General features: G+C 39.2%; 2 protein-coding genes across 2 annotated transcripts; both read left to right on the top strand.

The window, feature by feature from the left end:
* Window positions 1-8240: 8240 nt before the first annotated feature.
* Window positions 8241-9137, top strand: LOC308571771 (vomeronasal type-2 receptor 26-like; the record flags this gene model as incomplete). The annotated part of the gene is made up of 1 exon (XM_081167399.1): window positions 8241-9137. The coding sequence occupies one exon, from the start codon at window positions 8241-8243 to the stop codon at window positions 9135-9137; it is 897 nt and encodes a 298-aa protein (XP_081023525.1).
* A 1922-nt stretch (window positions 9138-11059) lies between these two features.
* Window positions 11060-23075, top strand: LOC308571770 (vomeronasal type-2 receptor 26-like; the record flags this gene model as incomplete). The annotated part of the gene is made up of 6 exons (XM_081167398.1): window positions 11060-11202; window positions 13273-13564; window positions 15688-16533; window positions 18003-18224; window positions 20978-21104; window positions 22174-23075. The coding sequence occupies 6 exons, from the start codon at window positions 11060-11062 to the stop codon at window positions 23073-23075; spliced, it is 2532 nt and encodes an 843-aa protein (XP_081023524.1).
* Window positions 23076-24331: the final 1256 nt, after the last annotated feature.

Raw genomic sequence — 24331 nt, 5'->3', positions numbered from 1 at the left:
GCTCCAGATACTTTTATAGAAACTATACAGAATTATTGTTAATTCTTACTACTACTGTTATTTTCCACAAGTCTTCCTTTCATGATTCCTTTCATTATCTTATGTACATTCCCAAAATTAAAAATGAACAAACTGAAGAAGTGATGGTTCCTTTGACACAATTCTGCCTTTACAAAATATGACACTCTATCATATTTATTGTGAATAGAGCTCCAGAAACACGAACAGTTTATAATATATTGAAATGGTGGCAAACTCTGTCTCTTCCTGTTCCACAGTTCAAATATGCCCTACCTTTAGTTAGTGAATCAATGAATAACAATATTATAAAAATAAGTTTTAAATCCTCTATTTTTAATTACATTTTCCATTGAAGATGTGTATATTGTAAAGGTGTGTGTTGTACTGTGTAGCTATGATGATGCACATGCCAAAAATCAAATCGCTGTGCAAGACCAATGTGGACATGGAAAGCAATGCATGACTTCTAGGATATTGATGTGAATGGGATTGTGACCCATGCTTTCATTACAGTGTAGTGACAAAATACTACCAGCATGTCCTGGCCTTGGCGTTTGCAGTGAAGGAGATTAATGAGAATCCCAGGATCTTACCAAATGTTACATTGGGATTCCATATATATGACAGCTACTTCAATGAAAAGATGACTTATCAGTCTACCCTGAGCCTTCTCTTTAAAGTGAAAAGGATGGTCCCCAACTACAGGTGTGATATGCCAAATAATGTAATAGCTGTCATTGGGAGTCTTGGCTCTGAAACTTCACTTTACATGGCCAGCATCTTAAGCATCTACAAGATTCCTCAGGTACGTATGTGAGGCATGCAGGATTTTGCAAAACAAAATGAAAGTAGTGTATTTATTGTGGCATATTCTGCCTAATGATAACTGTAAAGCACAAGCGGAAAATTTGTTTTTTCATTTAGCAGTGTTTTCATAGTATATTGAACCAGGATTAAACAAAACATAAAATAAAATAGAAATATTCATATAAAGCAAAGCAGATAGATATGAACACATACAAACATAGCAATAACTGAAATATAATAGATACAGGTAGGTAGCCGTCTTGGTCTGCCGTAGTCACAACAAAATAAAAAAATTCCTTCCAGTAGCACCTTAGGGACCAACTAAGTTTGTTATTGGTATGAGCTTTTGTGTGTATGCACACTTCTTCAGATTATAATATAATATAATATAATATAATATAATATAATATAATAATAATAATCAATGATGGTATTTAACTAAGTTTGACTCAGAGTAGCTCCATTGAAATTAACTCAGTTGGGAGCAGTAATTTCAGTGGGTCCGCTCAGAGTAAAACCTAGCTGTATTCTGCCGCCAAAATTATTTGACAGTTTAGTAGAAATATGAAGACAAGCATGTTTATTCCTAAATTTCCAGCTCTATCACCATTCAATGCAATGACTGAGGAAAGTGGAAGTATAACTATGAGTATAACATGCTGAATTTCAAGGCAATGACAGAGACTTTCTTGTTCCAGCAAGAAGGGGAATATTATACATCGTATACATGGATCAGAACATAACACACTTAACGAAACTTAGTAGGAGATACTTTAGGATAAAACTGTCTAGACATCATGAGGTACAAAGATGGTTCTAAGGATGTATGGTGACGTAATTTCATAGTATCACTCAAAAATCTTGCCACATTCTCTACAACGTCATTACTACAATTGTTCAGCAGATAAGAGTCAGTGCACTAAATCCCCTCCTTCAATAAGGGAAGCAAATACTTATCATATATTTTTGCATAAAATGGGCAATAAAATAAAACATGTGTGATGGATTCAACCTGTTTTGTGCCACAAGGGCCATATCTTTCGGAGTATGGGATTTCTGACAATCTACCTCGCAAAACTAACCGGCCCATACAAAGTTGGTGGGCATTCCCATTCAAATGGTGTGTGTGCACTGCATCATGTGATTGGTTATGCAGGGCTGGGCTTACTTGGGCTCCCACAATATTTTATTCAGGTTGGTACTCATGTTTTGTTTGCACTTACTGGCTGTGGCTCTATAGCAGGGGTTGGCAAACTTTTTCAGCAGGGGGCTGGTCCACTGTCCCTCAGACCTTGTGGGGAGCCCGGACTATATTTTGGAAAAAAAGAAGAATGAATTCCTATGTCCCACAAATAATCCAGAGATGCATTTTAAATAAAAGCACACATTCTACTCTTGTAAAAACACGCTGATTCCTGGATTGTCTGCGGGCGGGATTTAGAAGGTGATTGGGCTGGATCTGGCCCCCGGGCCTTAGTTTGCCTACCCATGGTCTATGGTGACATCCCCAGTCTGACTTCCAACTGAAGAAGTTAGAGAATGATAGGCAGAGAAATAACACATGCATGCAGAAGGAATTATTAGGACTTGAGACCTGTTTGGGTACAGGGAAACTCAGTGTTTTTAACTGCTTTTAATGTTGTATTTTAAAATTATTTTAATCTGGAATCTTACAGTGAAGGGGAGGTAAGAAAGCCCGTAATTCAATCAATGGTTGCCCAGTGCTGCTAATTACAAGAAGGCACAAATCTTTTACTCTAGTGTATTGTTTTTCTGTTTTCACATTCCAGGCAGAGATATTTCTGCCATGATAAATACATTGAGGGCTGCTTAAAACGTGAGCTTTAGAATCACGTCCGATGTTGGTTTTAATTCCTCTCCATAGTTCTGGGGCAAACATTTTCAAGATCTCCAACATTTCAAAATGGAGAATCTGCTATTAATTGGTATCGTATTTTGGAATACCATGTAGTAATGTAGACCAACCAGTTCCAGATCTGAGAAGCAATGCGATAGATGAGTGCAGGGAGGACAAAATAAATATTTCTCAAATATATCCTCTCTGAAAACACAGTTAACCTGTGATCTGGTTTCAGCAATATGTTTTCATCTTTATTTAAGATCTCCTACTTCTTATTTGGTCCTCTTCTGAATACAAAAGCCCAGTTCCCTTTCATCTATCGTGTGGTCCCTAATGAGGAGAATCAGTACCATGGAACCATTCAGTTACTTTTGCATTTCCAGTGGACATGGGTTGGGATTATCACATCAGGCAATGATGAAGGAGAGAATTTTGTGCAGACCTTGGTACCAAAGCTTTCCAAGAATGGCATCTGTCTGGCTTTCACAGAAACAATGTTTGCCCTGACAGATTTTTCTAAATTACTTGATGATTACCAAAGTTCGTGGAGTATGACACGCCTTGTTAACAACCACAAAGCAAAAGCAGTTATGGTATTTGCAGAAACTTTATCTATACTTCATATGATATATTTGCTGCATCAAATACAAACAGTAAATATGCCAGGGTCAACTCTAGGAAGAGTGTGGATCTTGACAGCTGGATGGGACTTCCCAGCACTACAGTTTCACAGGAGCTGGAGTACAGCAGTCTTTCAGGGAGCCTTGTCCTTTGCTGTCCACAGCAATCCAATAGACAAATTTCCAAAATTCCTTCAGTCTTTGAATCCTTATTCACCAAATGGAGACAGTTTTATCAGGGACTTCTGGCAGCAGGCTTTTGGGTGCTTACTTTCAGAAGAGAGTGGTGATGGTTGCACAGGCCAGGAAAAGCTGGAAAGTCTTCCTGGACCAGTTTTTGAAATGAGCATGATTTCCCAAAGCTACAGTATATACAATGCTGTCTATGTCTTAGCTCATGCTTTACATGCAATGTACTCGTTGACTCTGAAGCACAGAGAAGTGGAACTGCTTTCAAATCCACAACCATGGCAGGTAATAACTCATTAACCAAAGCATCTCATCTCGAGTCATGAAAAGAAGATGTGCAACACTATTATGTTTGAGCATTGTGTGACAAAGCGTGTTCTCCCTAACAGAGAGCACGTGTTGCGGTTGGGGGAACAAGGCACCCTGACGTGACTAGGCAGATTTGCCAAGGAACCCAAGCCTTAAGGGTTAAAATTGGGTTGCTGGGGATTTTTGATTGTTGCCAATTTTGGAGGAGGGGTCAGAGGCTTTAAATATAGGGGTCAGACGTTGGGGCTTTCTCTTGGCCGTTTTGCACTGGATCACCCGCCCTCCCTCCCTTTTATTAGGGTGGTTTTTCTTGCTCGCTTGACCTTGCTATGCCTGTCATGGGGTCGTCCGCCTTGGAGCGGGGGCCTGGTAGGAATTTTGCCATTTGGCTGATTGGCTGGTGCCATTTGGTTTTTGCCTACTGCGTAGCAAATCGTCACAACTTGTAAGGTTGGCGGTTAGGCATTGGTTAAATTGGTGCTTGGAGGGGTAAGTGCCTATCCCTCCAAATGATGCGGAAAGGGAATTCCGTTAAAGGAATGTAGGGGCTTGCCATTCTTTTCGTCCTTGTCCCCGGAGTCGGACTTGGGCCGTGCAAGCCCCACAGGAACATGAGGGTGAGAAGTGAGGGTCTGATTCCCAGCTTCATTTTTCACCCAATACTTGTTTCCCACGCTGGCTTCCGTTGGTGTCTGGAAGTGCCAGCTCTGTCCTTGAGGGCAAGGACAGATAGTTATAACCAATGCCTAAGCAACCACTCACATTTTTTGTATTTGAATAAAGTTGTGGCCAAAAATTATGCCAAAAACCTTAAACAAAAATTGATGTGTGAAGTGTGAATTTTTTGGTGGGTGGCATTGTGGGACTCAACACGCAACATAACTTTGTAGATCCAGATTTTACTTCTCTGTTCTCTTTGTCAGTATATTTTTATAGTGAATTCATGCATTCTGCTTTATACCATGCAGTTAAGAATAAAAAGGTAGGATGAAGAACACACACAAAAAATATTGTTTCCCATTCTATCATTTTTAAAGTTGCTTTTACCTCTTTGATTACAGCTCCATCCTTTCTTGAGGAGAATCTCTTTTAACAACAGTGCTGGGGACCAGGTGTCTTTGGATGAGAAAGGTGAATTAGAAAGTGGATTTGATATTATGAACTGGCTTACTTTCCCAAATAGATCCTTCCTGAGGGTGAAAGTAGGGAGGATAGATCCATGGGCAAGCAGAGAGTTCACCGTTAATGAGGAGATCATCACATGGCACAACGTGTTTAACCAGGTAGGACCTGACTTTTGATTTAAGGTTATGAAACGTCACTGATTTATTTTCTAGAATCAATCCTTAATTTATACATTTATGCATCCCCACAGTGGTGGGTGCAGAGGAAGAGAGTATATCTAGGCCATAGCGCTAATGTTTGTTTATTCTGCCTGGTTTACACATTAATCTGCAGTAGTATAAAGCTCCTTGCACACATTTAGATGTATATAGTTAAGCACATTTTCTCTTAAAATAAAAATTTGAAAATGTAGTTCAAGATTTCTATTCACAGCACAAAACTTAGTCTTTAGCAGGTTGTGTAATGAGCATTGTAGGACCACTTCTCTTGACCCAGAAAGGATGATCTTATTTTGCATGCAAAATATGCTTCCCCGCTTCCCCTATGTCATTCCTTTCCTTATGACTGATAAATTGAGATCAGCATATACTAGGGGTGTTGTAATGGTTCTAGGGGTTGCTCGTGCGTAAGTCTGTGCCAACACCTGGCTGGGTTGCCTGAGTGAACCTTTCCTGTCCAGACAGCCACTCACCCGTGGCTGTCTCAATCGCTGGCAGAATCCGTCAGTGGGCGTTTCTTAAACTTCTTCCAGCAAAGAAGTTCTTTGACGCCCAGTCTCCTCCTACTCTCTCTTCGCGGAAGCCTTCTGCGCAAAGAGGGCGTAGGCAGCAGAGGACCCTTCCTCTCCCCGCTGGTCCCCGGCAAGGAGTCATATGACCACCTCTCTGATTCCCCCATCTGCCCCCCTTCTCCACTGGAGCTAAGCTGATTCCCTTCCCCAGAAGATGGGCTGCCTCTCCCACTCCCGGGACGCTCTCTGGGATCCCTCTGGAGCTTGCTCTCTCCCTCTGGCACTGATGGCAGTTCCCTGACAGGTGTGTACCAGTTACAAGATTTATCGTGCCTCTGTAGGTTAGTGAAGAAACTTACTGTATCTGTTTCAGAGATGCTCAACTCAACACCCTTTCTCAATTCAAGCATTTGTGAAGGCATTGTTTTAAAAATGGCATACTTATTCAGCACCTGAGTGACACAGGAAATCGGAGGTTATAATCCAACTCCATACACCTTCAGTTTGGGCATGTGAGAACTTTATCCAAATGACCCTCTTTGCCCTGCAATTCAGTCTAGTACAAATCTGCTGCTAACCCCTACAATGTACTACCCTTTCACTTCCTCTCATTTATAAATAGGTGCTCCCTTTTTCCATGTGTAGTAACATGTGCCAGCCAGGATCTGTTAGAAAAAAGAGGGAGGGGGAGCCATTTTGTTGCTATGATTGTGAACCATGTCCAGAAGGGAAGACTTCAAATCCAAAAGGCAAGTATCTGCCAAATTGTCAAATGATATCCCTCTGACTTCCAATGGCTTAGTTAGCTTTTAAGTTCTAAGTTCTTAGTTACATTCTAATAATATATTTCTACTTTGCCCATCTCTACTTTGCACTCTGGGCGGCTTCCAACAAAAGATTAAAAATGCATTAAAACACCAGTCATTAAAAACTTCCTTAAACAGGGCTGCCTTCAGATGTCTTCTAAATGTCAGATAGTTGTTTATTTCTTTGACATCTGATGGGAGGGTGTTCCACAGGGCGGGCTACTGAGAAGGCCCTCTGCCTGGTTCCCTGTAACCTAGTGAGGGAACCGCCAGAAGGCTCTTGGAGCTGGATCTCACTGTCCGGGCTGAACAATGTAGGTGGAGAGACTGCTTCAGTTATACTGGGCTGAGATTAGGGCTTTAAAGGTCAGTACCAACATTTGACTATTGCTTGGGAACGTATTGGGAGCCAATGTATGTCTTTCAGGACCAATGTTATATGGTCTCGATGGCCATTCCCAGTCACCAGTCTAGCTGCCGCATTCTGGATTAATTGTTGTTTCCGCGTCACCTTCAAAGGTAGCCACACCCAGAGTGCATTGCAGTAGTCCAAGTGGGAGAAAACTAGAGCATGCACCCTTCTGGCGAGACAGTCCACAGGCAGGTAGGGTCTCAGCCTGCGTACCAGATGGAGCTGGTAGACAGCTGCCCTGAACACAGAATTGACCTGTACCTCCATGAACAGCTGTGAGTCCAAAATGACTCCCAGGCTGCGCACCTGCTCCTTCCAGGGTACAGTGGCCCAATTCAGGACCAGGGAGTCCCCCACCCCCGCCCACCCCCTTGTCAGGACTGGTCGTTGTCCTCTTCAGATCACCACACAAACACTTCTTGTTCTTTTATAACTTTTTATTGCGTATTAACAAAACAATCTTATAAACGGTTCTTAACTATTATTCCTCAGAGTCACTTATTTCAGATACCTTCTGAGCTCTGCTTCTCCGTGACCAGCCACTCTCAAAATGTTGAACACACCCTTCCTTTCACTTTCCCGCTCTTTTTTCTAACCTCCTGGCTAGAGCTGGCTTGTATCTCCGCTCCTCCGAATCTGAGCTAGAACTTAACCCTTGCCTTTCCTGGGAACATCCTGTCCCTCCCTGATGTTCCTGTTGCTCTCTTCTATTAGATTCACTGCTCTCTCTCCCCCCCCCCCTTGGGGAAAGCTTTCTCCCTCTGGGAAACTGGAAACTTCTAACTCTAACTCTTCCCTGACACCCCTGTCCCCCAAAACAGTTATTCTGTCTTTTCAGGATTCAACCTCAATCTGTGGGCCGCCATCCATCCTCCAACCACCTCCTGGTGCTCACATAGGGAGCTTCACCACTTTCATTGGTTCTGATTTGAAAAAGAGGTAGAGCTGGGTATCATCCGCATACGGATGAACACCCAGCCCAAAACCCCTCATGATCTCTCCCAGCAGCTTCATGTAGATGTTAAAAAGCATGGGGGAGAGGATGGAACCCTGAGGCAGCCCACAAGTGAGAGGCCAGGGGTCTGATTCCATGCAACTCAACTACACAGGACTATTAATAGAAGAGTATTCTAGGCCTAACACCACACATGATATAAAAAACCAATTGACTGAATTATTTCATAACCCCTATTTATGCAGGGTTGCAGAATGCAAAAAGAAGCATCACACATGTTGTCTTTCTCACAGTCTCTATGAAATAAACTTATGGCCAGTATGTTTTTCCAAGATTATGTTCAGACTGTTGCCTATGTGCTAAATTCTTTGACTGAGGTGTCAACATGGCTTTTACTTCCTAGAAATGGACAATTGTATGAAATGTCCAGAAGATCAGTATCCAAATGAAGACCAAGATGGATGTCTCCCAAAGATATTACACTTTCTGTCTTATGGTGAAAATTTGAGTATCACTTTAGCTTTCATGGCATTTACATTTTCTGTGATCACAGCTTTGGTGCTAAAAATATTCATTAAATACCAGAAAACTCCCATTGTCAAAGCCAACAATCGTGGCCTCACGTTTACTCTGCTCATCGCCCTTCTGCTTTGCTTCCTCTGCTCCTTGCTGTTCTTTGGAAGACCTCAGACAGTGACCTGCCTTCTAAGGCAAACAGCTTTTGGCATCATCTTCACCGTGGCTGTTTCATGTGTGTTGGCAAAAACCATCACAGTGATTTTGGCATTCATGGCTACAAGGCCAGGATCCAGGATGAGGAACTGGGTGGGGAAAAGACTGGCAGCTTCTATTGTTTTCTCTTGTTCCCTCACTCAAGGAGCTCTTTGTACTGTGTGGCTCCTTACTGCTCCTCCATTCCCACATTTGGACATGGACTCTTTGGCCGAAGAAATTGTGGTTGAATGTAATGAAGGCTCTGTCCCTATGTTTTATTCTGTTCTTGGGTACCTGGGATTTCTGGCTCTTGTCAGCTTTGTGGTAGCTTTTCTTGCTAGGGAATTGCCCAGTACTTTTAATGAAGCCAAGTTCATCACTTTCAGCATGTTGGTGTTTTGCAGTGTGTGGGTCTCTTTTGTGCCAACTTACCTGAGCGCAAAAGGAAAATACACGGTGGCTGTGGAGATCTTCTCCATCTTAGCCTCTAGTGCTGGATTATTGGGCTGTATCTTTGCTCCTAAATGCTATATAATTTTACTGAGGCCTGAGCTGAACAGCAAGGAGCACTTAACAAGGAGAAAATAGTAGGAGTTAGAATCCAGTGTACTTTCTTTGAAATATGAGGTGCCTGGTGGACATACGGTAGCCTAAGTCACTTGTCTTCATTTATCAGGAAACCTAAGTGGTTAGACGTGGGCTTCATGCACAAGATTGCTTCTTTGTTTCCGTTTTTACAATATTACCGAAAGGAAGTTACTGGTCCCAAAGGCAGAGAGTATAGCACTGCTGAAAAAATGGTTTTGCTCCTATGTCAGATGTGAGAACAATATGCAATAGTTCTTTTACTTAGTTTTTTACTTACCATATTTTTTGCTCTATAAGACTCACTTTTTCCCTCCCAAAAAGTAAGGGGAAATGTGTGTGCGTCTTATGGAGTGAATGCAGGCTGCGCAGCTCTCTCAGAAGCCAGAACAGCAAGAGGGATAACTGCGCAACGATCCCTCTTGCTGTTCTGGCTCCTGAGATTCAGAATATTATTTTTTCTTGTTTCCCTCCTCCAAAAACTAGGTGCGTCTTATTGTCTGGTGCGTCTTATAGAGCGAAAAATACGATATTTCTTATTATATTTCTTTGTATTTCTTCAAGGAGTTCAATGTACACACTTCTCCCTGCCTCCATTTTAGCTGCACAACAATCTGGTGAGTTATTTTAGACAGACTGTGTGTGAGGAGGCCAAGGTCACCACATAAGCTTCATCGCTGAGTAGGGACTGAAACTCTGATCCTAGTGCCTCACTCTAAGCACTATGGCACATGAAATGTCCTAGTGCCTCACTCTAAGCACTATGGCACATGAAATTAACAAACTAATTTGTATAATTTCCCATCAATATTTGGCAGCCTACATGCATTTGTGTAGGCTGTTGCATTAGTCTTCATACTATGAAGTCCACATTATGTGGTTGTTACTTTCATTGTCATATGTGTGTTTTTATTTTTTTGTTTGAAATGTATTTTTTAAATAAATAATTAACATGAATCAACAGAGTAGAACAGTTGCAAAAAAGCTAACCAATTCTAGGCAGCATCAACAGAAATATAGTGTTCAGATCAACGTAATTAATAGCACCACTGTATTCTGCATTGGTCAACCTTCACATGGAGTAGTGTGTCCAGTTCTGAACACCACCATTTCATAAGATAATGAGAAGCTGAAACATGTGCAGAGAAAGGAGGTCAATATAATTTGGGGTTTGGATGCCAAGTCTTATGTGGAATAGTTGACAGTTGGTTATGTTTAGCCTGGTGAAGAGGAGACCGAGAGAAGATATGACATCCGTCTTCAAATATCTTAAGGACTGTCAAATGGAAGATGGAGCAAACTTGTATTCTCCAGCTCTGTAGAGCAGGACTTGAAAAAAATGGATTCAAATTACAAGAGTTCATCCCCAAACTTAATACTTCTGGATATATTTTCTTTCTCAATGTCACACTATGTCCAAGTGCCAAACCTGACTCAACAAAATAAATCATGAAATTACAGCTAATAAATCTCAAGCTGTTCCAAACACTATGAGCTGGATGTCTTGGGGATAACTGTGAACCCTGTAATTATCTAAAATTATGCCAATCCTCTCCATTGCCAAAATGGCATGTATTTTCAGTGACCACTTTCATTAAAAGCAATCATGGTGAACAAAATGTATAAAATATGCCTGAGTTTTTTACACTGCAAGGTGACAGGCTGGACAAGTCGTACTGTTGAGAGCTTTATAGGCCATAGAATATCACCAGTAAACAGCAGAATCTAGGGATGCTATGACTGCTTGCTCTAAATTGGGGGGAGGGGCATTGTATACAAATGGATTAGGATGCAGTAGGTTTTGAAAGAGAAGGAAAGGATTCACTTTACTGATTGCAATGCTGATTTTGTTGCTATGTCTACTGATTGTATGGTTGGTGTTTCTTCCCCTAACTGACTGCAAGACTCTTCCCTTTACTTGCAACATGGGAGATCCCCTCCGGATCCCACATGAATATTATCAGCAAGGTGACTTCATCATTGGCAGTATTTCTTCTCAGTTCTTCTCCTTTTTTGACACCATATCCTTCAAGCAACACCCCAATTTAATGTTTATTGAAGATGTCCTGTAAGGAATTTTTTGTTTACCATAAAAATAATAATATTATGGGCAAGTTATAATAATGTCATAGTTAGATAATAGAAAGACAGGGGATATCCACACTGGGTCATACTCAGTTAGACCCATTGGAATAAATAGATTTAAAAAACATATGTCCAATGACTTCACGTGTGTGATTTCTGAGTATGAGCAATATTATCAGCCAGGTGACCTCATCATTGGCAGTATATTTTCACAATTCTTCTCCTTTTTTGACACTATATCCTTCAAGCAATACCCCAGTTTAAGGTTTATTGAAGATGTCCTGTAAGGAATTTCTTGTTTCTCATAAAAACGTTTATGGGCAGGCTATAATAATCCCTTAGGTCAATAAGAAAAGAACTCAGGGATATCCAAATTTGGTTATACTCAGATTAAACCCACTGAAATTAATGGATTTTAAAAATATCAGTGTGTTAATTTCAGTGGGTCTACTCTGAGTAAAAGCATGTCTCTTCCACATCTACAATTTACCAATTTCGTGCTACTTCATATTTCTCTATAGCTTTCACAATATCTGTCTGAACGCATGGTCAGTTATCCTCTTTCTCATGTCATATACACTCTTCTACTTTGTGTTTTTGGTTCCTGGTATATTTTAAGAATTAATGAAACCATACAAAATTGCTGCTAGTTCTTGAAATTTCTGGTATTTACCACAAGTCTTGCTTTCAAGTTTCATTTCACTATCTTATGTACATTCTCAGCATTAAAAGTGAGCTAAAATCAATTCTGTCTTCACAAAAGGATGACAACTCTACCCTACTTATTGTGGATAGAGCTTCAGAAATACAAGTTATGAAATTTATAAATGGTGGCAAACTCTGTCTTTTCCTGTTCCACAGTTTAAAAATATCCTTCCTTTCGTTAGTGAAACTATGCATGACAATACTAAAAAATAATTAATATATCCACTTGTTTTCGTTTGAATTCTTCATATTTTTGAAGCTGTGTATACATTGATTCTAAAGTTGCACTTTTTAAGTATGATACCCAAAATCAAATGCTTGTTCCAAAGTTTGGGAACTTGCTTTATTAGAATAGCTGACCAACTATGCATTTCCAGGGGACAGTGTAAAAATGACAGAATTGCAGACGTTTGGTTTGATTTTAATAAATATGTCCAAAAGGAAGAACCTTGTTCCTCACCTCCCTCTGCTTATTAATGAATTTAGTTGATTCATTAGTGTGAAGGAAATGCCTTTTCACCCCAAAACTTTGGGACCCCAGGCCTAGTGAAAATAGCTTACACAGCAGAAAGCAGCAAAAACCAGAGAGAAAGTTATGGGAAGTTGTTCTGTTTAATTTAGATACTTAAAATTTAACTTTTTTGTTTCATATACTGAAGGTGGCCAGCTTCTGTTTACTGTACTGACCAAAGGTTGTTGACTTGTCCTGTCTGCTCGACACAACTATGAACCTTGTGCTATGTGCATGATTGAAATTGAGTGTGGCAGACATATAGCAAAGGTTAAACAGTTATACAACAAATGCAATGTGTGCATGTGTCAGGCTTTGACATAATTTGGTTTATTATTTGCTAGTAATAGAAATGTATAAAAGTCTTAACAATTTCCTTTTTCAGGACAGGACTTTTGGGTTTTCACCCGAGGTGCTGTCCTGCTGCACATTTTGGTCTGCCTATTTTAGCATGCTTTGCTATGAATATTCCTTGGTAGTGTTTTTATTCAAGAAACTTTCTACCTGGAAAGAAATTTGGTGAGTGGGATTGGCCACACACTTGACAATAATATATGATATTATTCCTCTTTAAGTGTCATCCCACCCATGGCAGTAATGTGTTGTATTTTATTCTGTGTTTAAAAATACCCTTAACCTTTCATTTTTATTGTGCCTTTTATTGTCTGTTGCCTGTTGTTTTTGTTTCTGTTGCTAGCCCAGATTTTTTTAAAAAAACAAGATGTATGACTCTGTGTAGGGGGGGGGCCTGTGTGAGAGAAATTTGGGCTTGGAATGCAGTTCATGAGTTCTAGGATACTGATGTGAATGGGATTGTGGCCTATGATTTCATTACAGTGCAGTGACAAAATACTACCAGCATGTCCTGGCCTTGGTGTTTGCAGTGAAGGAGATTAATGAGAATCCCAGGATTTTACCAAATGTTACATTGGGATTCCATATATATGACAGCTACTTCAATGAAAAGATGACTTATCAGTCTACCTTGAACCTTCTCTTTAAAGTGAAAAGGGTGGTCCCCAACTACAGGTGTGATACACCAAATAATGTAATAGCTGTCATTGGGGGTCTTGGCTCTGAAACCTCACTTTACATGGCTACCATCTTAAGCACCTACAAGATTCCTCAGGTATGTATGTGAGTCTTGCTGTGTTTTGCAAAACAAAATTTGTAGTGTAGTTATTGTGGCATATTTTGCCTAATGATAACTGTAAAGCTCAAACTGAAAAAAAGTTATTGACATTTAGCTCCCTTGAACTTTCTCCAGTGCCCTTGTCATAAACTGAAAGGGACCAAAATTGGTGGATATCACCAATTGAGGTGCTGACAACAAAAAAAGTAAACATGGAAGGGGAAAGAGTAACATATGAGGATATTACTAGGAAAACAGTCCAAGGGATAAAGCTCAAACCATATGACCAAATTGAAAAGATGTTAACAGGGTGGCTGCAATACTATCAGATCAGTGACTTATTAAAGGAAGACAAAAAGAGAAATGGGTTTGAAGATAAAAAAATCGAAATTCCAAATCGAGTTAATAGACTGTAAAGATAAAATTTTATCAAGAATGTATAATTTATTGCTAGAATGGTATATAAAAGACGAAGAAGTAAAGGAATCAATGATAAAATGGGCAATTGATATTGGGCATAACATTGAATTGGATGCGTGGAAAAGATTATGGAAGGAGGGTTTGAGATTCACAGGATGCATGGCTTTAAAGGAAAACTTGCTAAAAATGATGTATAGATGGCATTTGACGCCAGTAAAATTAGCTAAAATGTATAGGAAAAAAGAAAGAAAGTGTTGGAAATGCAAAAAGGCAGATGGGGACTATTTCCATATGTGGTGGACCTGCGATAAGGTAAAAAAATATTGGGACTCAATTTATAATGAACTCAAAAAAATATTTAGATATACTTTCCCCAAAAGACCGGAAGCGTGTCTATTAGGCTTAATAGGAACAGAAATTAAAATAGAAGATCAAAATTTGTTCATGTATGCTACAGCTGCCGCGAGGACCCTTCTGGCCCAAAGATGGAAAGTACAAGATATACCAACTATACAGGAGTGGCAGGCGAAGTTGACAGAATATGCAGAACTTGCCAAACTGTCAGGGAGGATCCGGGACCAGGGAGATCAAAGATACCAAAATAACTGGAGTAAATTTATTGAATATTTAAAGAAGAATTGTAAAGAGGTCAAGACACTAGCAGGATTGACATAATACCTCCAGTGTATAATAGTACTAATATGGGAATGATGTGTGTGATGGAAAGAGGATAAATATACCAGTTGTGGGGAGGGAAGGGGGTTGTGACTCGGCAGAGTCAAAGGGAATGTGTGGTGCTATTACAATTTGTTGGAAAAGAATATGTAAGGAAAACAATAAAAAATCACTTGGGAAAAAAAGAAAGGGACCAAAATTAAACAAAAAATAAAATAAATTAGCAAGATTTATTTAAAGCAAATCAGGTAGATACACATGCAAACTTAGCAGTAACTTAATTATAAGAATAGTTTAGGGTTACATTCAGTTAAGTTTCATTCAGAGTAGCTCCATTGAGAGTAGCTAACATGACTAAGCTAGGAGAATTAATTTTATTGGGTCTACTCCAAGTAAACTGTAGTTGAATATCACCCCTAGGTATAAGCCAGAGTTGCAGAATTATGAAGATAACAATAATTTATGGAACAATAATTCTACCAATAATCCATATATGTGAGTTGCATCTTTCTAAAACTTGCTACTTTATTAAGTTCCTATCTATATGACTTTTTAATGTAAAGATTGAACAGAGGGGAATTAGAACTACCAATTATAGGTTGCTGAATTTCAGGCCCACGACAAATACTTTTGTTTATTCCATCAGACATTTTAAGGTAGTGTATAGTTTCCTGATAACTTTTATTTTTTTCTTTTCTGTATGGCTTATTTTTTATTTTATTTTATTCATTTCATAAAATTGATACACCAGTTGATTATAAAAAGCAAGCAAGCAAGCAAACAAACAAACCTCAAAGCAGTTCAGGGGGGAACTAGAGTAAGATGAATCCAGGATCCATGGTATAGGATTCAGAATGGCCTCAATTGAAGATACGTTTAAATAAAACTAGGTGGGAAATTGAGATTAGAAGCAAGAGGAGAAGTGGATGCAGAGGACAAAATAAATATTTCTCAAGTATGTCCTCTCTGAACACACAATTAACCTCTGATCTGGTTTTAGCAATACTTTTTCATCTTTTTTATAGCTCTCCTACTACTTATTTGGACCTCAGAATATGAAAACCCAGTTCCCTTTCATCTATCGCATGGTCCCCAATGAGGAGAACCAGTACCATGGAACCGTTCAATTACTTCTGCATTTCCAGTGGACATGGGTTGGGATTATCACATCAGGCAACGATGAAGGAGAGAATTTTGTGCAGACCTTGGTACCAAAGCTTTCCCAGAATGGCATCTGTTTGGCTTTCACAGAAACAATGCAATCTCAGACAGACTTTTCCAAATTGCTTGATGATGATCAAAATACAGGGGACATGGCCCACCTTGTTAACAACCCCAGAGCAAAAGCAGTTATTGTATATGCAGCAACTGCACCTGTACTGCATATGATATCTTTACTGTATCAAATACAAACAGTAAATATGGCAGGGTCATCTCTGGGAAGAGTTTGGATCTTGACAGCTGAATGGGACTTCCCAGCACTACAGTTTCACAGAAGCTGGAGTATAGAAGTCTTTCAGGGAGCCTTGTCCTTTGCTGTCCACAGCAGTCCAATACACAAATTTCCAAAATTCCTTCAGTCTTTGAATCCTTATTCACCAAAAGGAGACAGTTTTATCAGGGACTTCTGGCAGCAGGCTTTTGTGTGTTTACTTTCAGATTCCCATGTGTCTGAGGAGAATAGTGGTGGTTGCACAGGGCAGGAAAAACTGGAGAGCCTTCCTGGAGCAGTTTTTGAAAAGAGCATGATTTCCCAAAGCTACAGTATATACAATGCTGTCTATGTCTTAGCTCATGCTTTACATGCAATGTACTCATTGAATCTGAAGCACAGAGAAGTGGAACTGCTTTCAAATCCACAACCATGGCAGGTAATAACTCATTAACCAAAGCATCTCTGTGCTTGAGAGTCATGAAAAGAAGATGTGCATCATTATTAAGTTTGAGCGTTGTGTGACACCACAACTCTGTAGATCCAGCTTTAACTTCTCAGTTCTCTTTGTCAGTATATCTTTATAGTGAATTCATGCAGTCCGCTTTATCCCAAACAGTTAAGAACGCTGCATGAAGTGAAATGTTTCCCAGTTCCAAAGCCTCAGTGACCTTCTTTATTCACAAAAAAATAAATATGTCCTTCTGTATAGATGCTGCCAGTTGGATCTGATGCAGACATAAAGCTTGATGCTGGCAATCCATTATTTGCATCTCCGGAGCTGGTTTTCTTTTTAATGAATACAATTTGTTTACTGATTGAATATAAAAAAAAATCTCTAAACTATTTGCATAAAATATAAAATAGAGGTTTAAAAAAGTTGGCTTTAAAAATCAAAATATAAATAAAATGAGCAGTTGGTTTTTTCATTAGAAAATAAAGTCACATACTAAAATAATGTCAAAATACAAGTCAGTTAGTTTTAGGTCAAATAATAACATTTTTGAGTTGTCTAGCATGAAAACTCTAGGTCTTATTTGCTTGTAGTGGCTCTGCCAACTCTGGAAGGACTACCTTTCCTACCAAAAAAATCTTCTATTTTTGTAGGGAAGAAAGAAGTTATAGAAGTTATCAAAGAGATTCACTGTTTCTTTGATTGATCCATGGAAGAAAGGAAAATGAAGCTGACATCTCTCCTCTCCTGAGTCAAATCAGGAACCTTTCATATCAGTTCAAGCTGAATCAGGCTATATTGCAAAGCACTGAGTCAGGGTCTGAACCGAATCTTCACATTGGCATGTACTATCAGTTTCAATAAATGTGTATATATGGTTAAGAGGCCATATGCTCCTTGAAAGATATAAACGTGGGATATGGGTATTCATCATGCTCAAAATACTGGATTGGCCTAAATATAAGCCTCACTTCATTTTCCAAACTCTTTTTCCAAATTCTGACAGTAAAATGTTAAAGTGCAGCTTAAATTTGCGACCTTACAAAAATTGGCTTTTATGATATCGCTGCTGAAGCAGACATAGGATAAAATGGAATGGGTGTGCGTGCCTGCAGAACTTGAAGGGAGCGGCTTATATTTGGGTATTGTCTTTTTTTCTTTTTCCCCTTTGAATTTTAAAAGTGTGGCTTATATTCAGGTGTGGCTTATATTCGGGCCAATATGGTAATAAATAAAACAAATGGAGGGATGGAGTAAAAATGGTTGTATTGTTATCCCTGCCCTAATTGTTTTGTAACCTGGTTTTCCTCTTCAATTTTAGTTTCATTTATTCTTGATGATATCAATAGTTTATATTCGATGGATAATAAATAAAGTTGGATGAAGAACACAAAAAATCATATTGTTTCTCATTCTATAACTTTAAAAAGCTGCCTTTACCTCTTTGATTATAGCTGCATCCTTTCTTGAGGAGAATCTCTTTTAACAACAGTGCTGGGGACCAGGTGTCTTTGGATGAGAAAGGTGAATTAGAAAGCGGATTTGATATTATAAATTGGGTTACTTTCCCAAATAGATCCTTCCTGAGGGTGAAAGTAGGGAGGATAGATCCATGGGCAAGCAGAAAGTTCACCGTTAATGAGGAGATCATCACATGGCACAACGTGTTTAACCAGGTAGGACCTGACTTTTGATTTAAGGTTATGAAACGTCACTCATTTATTTTCTAGAATCAATCCTTAATTTATACATTTATACATCCCCACAGGGGTGGGTGCAGAGTGAGAAACTATATCTAGGCCATACCACTAATGTTTCTTTGTTCTGCCCGGTTTAAACATTAATCTGCTGTAGTATAAAGCTCCATGCACACATTTAGATGTATATATTCAAGCACATTTTCTCTTGAAATAAACATTTGAAAATGTAGTTTAAGATTTCCATTCATGCATAAAATTTAGTCTTTAGCATTTTGTGCAATGAGCATTGTAGGTACACTTCTCTTGACCCTGAAAGGATGATCTTATTTTGCATGCAAGATATGCTTTCCAGCTTTCTCTCATGCCATTATTTTCCTTGTCATTGATTCATTGAGATCAGCATATAATAGTGGTGTGTATCAGTTACAAGATTTATCTTGTATCTGTAGCATAATGATGAAACTCAATCTGTTTCAGAGGCGCACAACTCAACACCCTTTCCCAATTCAAGCATTTGTGAAGGCATTGTTTTTAAAATGGTATACTTTTTCAGCACCCGAGTTCACAGTGACGCAGGAAATCTGCAGTTATAATCCAACTCCATACACATTCAATCTGGGCATGTGAGAACTTTATCCAAATGACCCTCTTTTTCTTGCAATTCACGCAGTACAGTGGTAACTCGGGTTAAGTACTTAATTCGTTCCGGAGGTCCGTACTTAACCTGAAATTGTTCTTAACCTGAAGCAGCACTTTAGCAAATGGGGCCTCCTGCTGCCGCCGCACTGCCGGAGCATAATTTCTGTTCTCATCCTGAAAAAAGTTCTTAACCTGAAGCACTATTTCTGGGTTAGTGGAGTCTGTAGCCTGAAGCGTATGTAACCTGAAGCGTATGTAACCCGAGGTACCACTGTATCAATATACTGCTAACCCCTGTAGCACCCTGCTTGTGGTTAACGCTTAGCTGGAATGAAATATTCAACGCAGCAATAGAGAAATTAAAATAATTATTTATTTGTCAGACAAATAAATGAGAGGCACAGTGGTATATGGTTACCAAGCTCTGGCCTGGCCTCCTGCCATTATGGCCAGCACTTATATTCCCTTAATCCAGCCCCCTTTGCTCCTCCTTTGGCTGCCTCTGTCCAATCAGCCTGGTTGGATTTCCTATTGGCTGATTGCTATATCCAATCCTAAAAGATACACCCATATCCTCCTGTCCTTATAAGGAACACAAAGAGCTATATATTGTTACATCTATAAATGACAAATAAGTAGTAATATATCTTACATGTGTCTCAACAAGGAATCTTAATTACCAGCTCACCTCTTGCCCTCCTTGCCCTATTGCCTTCTAAAACAAATGGTTAATCTTAAATTTTTATCTTAAACATATGTCAAGGATCTTGAGTTTCACATCAACATTGAAAGATCTCCTTCATTTGAAGGTTTCTAAACAAATGCCTGACAGCCATATATCAGGACAGCTTGGATGGCGTCTCTTTGTCTAGCAAGAGGGCTGGGCTGGTGTCTGACTTAATTCCAGGATAAATACAACTCTTTACAACTATATGAAATAAGAATCTAGCATTTCTAAATCCTTTGCATAATTACATTTAAGACAATACATAACATAGGTAGCCTTTTAAAAAGGAATAAGGTCTTTGTAAAGTAGAAAAGGGAACTCAGTATAAAACAGTTTCAGAAGAAACCTCTTTAGTTTACATCTCCCCCCCCTTCAGCCAGTTGCTTTGTTTCCATTAGCTCTTCCCAACATTTATTGAAACTCTCTCAGTTTAAGAAAGAAACAGCTTTAAAAGACTTCCCAGCTAGATGCTTCTCCATTTGGTCTTGGCCTTTTTAACCTTAGAAGATCTGGCTCATTTTACTGGGAGGCACATTGGCATTATTTTTCTATTTACCAACTATTAATTATGTTTATCTCTGCCTTTTTTATCTTCTATAACATGTAGGGTCAGTGCCTTACTCAGTCTGTAATTTCAGCTTTTACGACTTTGAGAATTGTTTTCTGCTATCAATCAAGGGGCCCCTTTGTCTAGGAAAAACATTGCCAGTGTTTTCTTAAGCAGCTAGCCTTCTTGCCTGGCATGAAACTTTTGAAAATCTTTTAGGCTCTCTCTTTAATATACAAGTCCTGATCAAACATTAATAAAATGCAGGCTTATGCCTGATGCCTCACCCCTAATATGTATTAGATTTTACTTCCTCTCAATGGGTGGCGCTGTGGTCTAAACTACTGAGCCTCTTGGGCTTGCCAATCAAAAGGTTGGTAGTTTGAATCCCCGCAACAGGGTGAGCTTCCGTTGCTCGGTTCCAGCTCTTGTCAACCTAGTAGTTTGAAAGCATGCTAGTGCAAGTAGAGAAATAGGTACCACTGTAGCAGGAAGGTAAACAGTGTTTCTATGTGCTCTGGTTTCCATCATGGTGTTTTGTTGTGCCAGAAATGGTTTAGCCATGCTGGCCACATGACCCGGAACCTATCTGCGGACAAATGCCGGCTCCCTTAGCCAGTAAAGCGAGATGAGCGCCGCAACCCCAGAGTCATCTGTGACTGGACGTAACTGTCAGGGGTCCCTTTGCCTTTACCTTTAACCATACATAGGTACTTTTCCCCTAGATAACCCTCTTTGCCTTGCAATTCAGGTAGTACAAATCTGCTGCTAACCCCTACAATGACTAGTCTTTTACTTCCTCTCTTTTATAAATAGGTGCTGCCTTTTTCCCTGTGTAATAACATGTGCCAGCCAGGTTCTGTTAGAAAAAAGAAGGAGGGGGAGCCATTTTGCTGCTATGATTGTGAACCATGTCCAGAAGGAAAGATTTCTAATCCAAAAGGCAAGTATTTGCCAAATTATCAAATGATATCCCTCTGACTTTGAATGGCTCATTTAGCTTTGCATTGATTTAAATGACAAAGCTGACAATGTTAAAACACCTATTTAAAGATGGGGATTTTATAGGCCTAACACCACACATTATAAAAAACAACAACTAATTAATTGGATTATTTCATAACCCCTATTTATGTAGGGTTGCAGAATGCAAAAATAAGCATCACACATGTTGTCTTTCTCACAGTCTCTATGAAATAAACTTATGGCCAGTATGTTTTTCCAAGATTATGTTCAGACTGTTGCCTATGTGCTAAATTCTTTGACTGAGTGCCTGATAATAAATGTTGGAAATGTAAAGAAACTGAAGGTACATTCTTTCACCTTTGGTGGACGTGCCCAAGGATTAAGGCTTTCTGGGAAATGATATATAACGAAATGAAAAAGGTATTTAAATATACCTTTCTTAAGAAACCAGAGGCCTTTCTTCTGGGCATTGTTGGCCAATTGGTGCCAAAGAAAGACAGAACATTCTTTATGTATGCTACAACAGCAGCAAGAATACTCATTGCAAAGTATTGGAAGACACAAGTCCTACCCACCTTGGAAGAATGGCAGATGAAGGTGATTGACTACATGGGACTGGCAGAAATGACTTGCAGAATCCGAGACCAGGGAAAAGAGACGGCCGAAGAAAATTGGAAGAAATTCAAGAATTATCTTAAGAAACATTGCAAAATTAATGTGTGTTAAAATGAGTTGGCTTTAGAAACCCAATGGAGTACAGTTGTAAAGATTAAGTTAAAAGAAAAGAAAGGTTGAAAATTAGATAAAAATAAGGGTAAGGATTTGCTGAACTAATTATTTGAAATGGGAATGCAGAAAGGGGAGGTATGAGGAGGTCGATGAAGTAAGTTTTATGAAAATAAGGTTTTGAAATTATACTTGGTTTTTTTTGTTTGTGTTTGTGTGTATTGTTTTGTTTGATATAATTTGTAAAACTTCAATAAATATTTTTTTTTTAAAAAAATAAATTATTTGACTGAGGTGTCAACATGGCTTTTACTTCCTAGAAATGGACAATTGTATGAAATGTCCAGAAGATCAGTATCCAAATGAAGACCAAGATGGATGTCTCCCCAAGATGTTACACTATCTGTCTTACGATGAAAAGTTGAGCATCACTTTAGCTTTCATGGCATTTTCATTTTCTGTGATCACAGCTTTGATGCTCTCAATATTCATTAAATACCAGAAAACTCCCATTGTCAAAGCCAACAATCGTGGCCTCACGTTTACTCTGCTCATCGCCCTTCTGCTTTGCTTCCTCTGCTCCTTGCTGTTCTTTGGAAGACCTCAGACAGTGACCTGCCTTCCAAGGCAAACAGCTTTTGGCATCATCTTCACCGTGGCTGTTTCATGTGTGTTGGCAAAAACCATCACAGTGATTTTGGCATTCATGGCTACAAGGCCAGGATCCAGGATGAGGAACTGGGTGGGGAAAAGACTGGCAGCTTCTATTGTTTTCTCCTGCACCGTCATTCAAGGAGCTCTTTGTACTGTCTGGCTCCTGACAGCTCCGCCATTCCCACATTTGGACATGGACACTTTGGCTAAAGAAATTGTGGTTGAATGTAATGAAGGGTCTGTCCCTATGTTTTATTCTGTTCTTGGGTACCTGGGATTTCTGGCTCTTGTCAGCTTTGTGGTAGCTTTTCTTGCTAGGGAATTGCCCAGTACCTTTAATGAAGCCAAGTTCATCACTTTTAGCATGTTGGTGTTTTGCAGTGTGTGGTTGTCTTTTGTGCCAACTTACCTGAGCGCAAAGGGAAAATACATGGTGGCTGTGGAGATCTTCTCCATTTTAGCCTCTAGTGCTGGATTGTTGGGCTGTATCTTTGCTCCTAAATGCTATATAATTTTACTGAGGCCTGAGCTGAACAGCAAGGAGCACTTAACACGGAGAAATAAGTAGCAGTTAGAATCCAGTGTTCTTTCTTTGAAATATGAGGTGCTTGGTAGCCTAAGTCACTTGTCTTCATTTGTCAGGAAACCTTAGTGGTTAGACATGGGCTTCATGCACAAAAATACTTCTTTATTATGCAAATTACACCCTCCCCCCCAGTGCCCACAAAATGTCCCAAAGGAAGATAATGACCCCAAAGGCAGAGTATAGCACTGTTCACAGAATGCAGCTGCTCTGATGTCAGATGTGATAACAATATGTTACAATGTAAAATTTATTGAGAGAAAGAGTGTGGGATTTTATTGGTTTTTTATATTTCTTCAAATATTCTTATTATAGTTATCTAAGGAGCTCAAGGCAGTATACAGACTTGTTCTCCTCTCCATCTTATCATCACAACTACCCTTTGGGATAGTTCAGGCAGAGAGTGAGAGTAGCACAAGATTCATGGCTGAGTGGGGAATGAAACTCCCCATAGGAATGATTTCCTATGTCCTAGTGCATCATTCTAGGCACTATGGCACACGGGTTAACAAAATAAGTGATAAAATTTTCCATAAATATTCATCATCCTGCATATAATTGTGTAGGCTGTTGCATTAGTCTGCATACTGTGGAGCTGATATTGTATGGTTGATTCTTCCATTGTCAAATGTGTGATTGTTTATTTGTAAATTACAAATATATAATATACTTTTAAATAAATAACAGAAAGGAAGGTAAATAGGATTTCAGCTGTCTGATTGATTGTAGGCAACAATGTGCTTAGAATGCAGCTGGATTATTTCATATGTCCCCAGTGTATCTTAGATATATAAATACTCTTTTTAAATTTAATTTTATTTTCAGTTTTCCATTTAACAGCAATTATCTTCCTTTCCATTCTTATCTCTCATTTTGACTCACCTCTCCCACTCCTTCTTGGGTAATTATACTGCAACTCCCGCTTTACATCTTTATTATTATTATTCTGTCTACTTCCCTACCCCTGGAAAAGTCACATTACAACTGCTTGGTTTTATATCAATCTGCTAATGTATTTAATTTATTTTAAAAATAATTTAAATAACTCCCCCTTTTTTTTACTAAATGTCTTGCTTCTTGATTTCTTATTCTTCTCATAAGTTTTGCCATTTCTGAGCACTCCATTAATTCTGCAAGCCACTTGTTTGGGATAGTATCTTCCTTCCATCTCTGCGCATAAAGCATCCTGGCAGCTGTGGTTTCATACATGAAGTTTCTTCTGGTCTTTTGATATGTTCTGT

This window comes from Podarcis bocagei (genome assembly GCF_964188305.1).
Source record: "Podarcis bocagei genome assembly, chromosome: 13".
NCBI classification, from domain to species: Eukaryota; Metazoa; Chordata; class Lepidosauria; order Squamata; family Lacertidae; genus Podarcis; species Podarcis bocagei.
The sequence above is the reverse complement of the archived record's forward strand: the minus strand, read 5'-3'. Positions and strand labels throughout refer to the sequence as shown.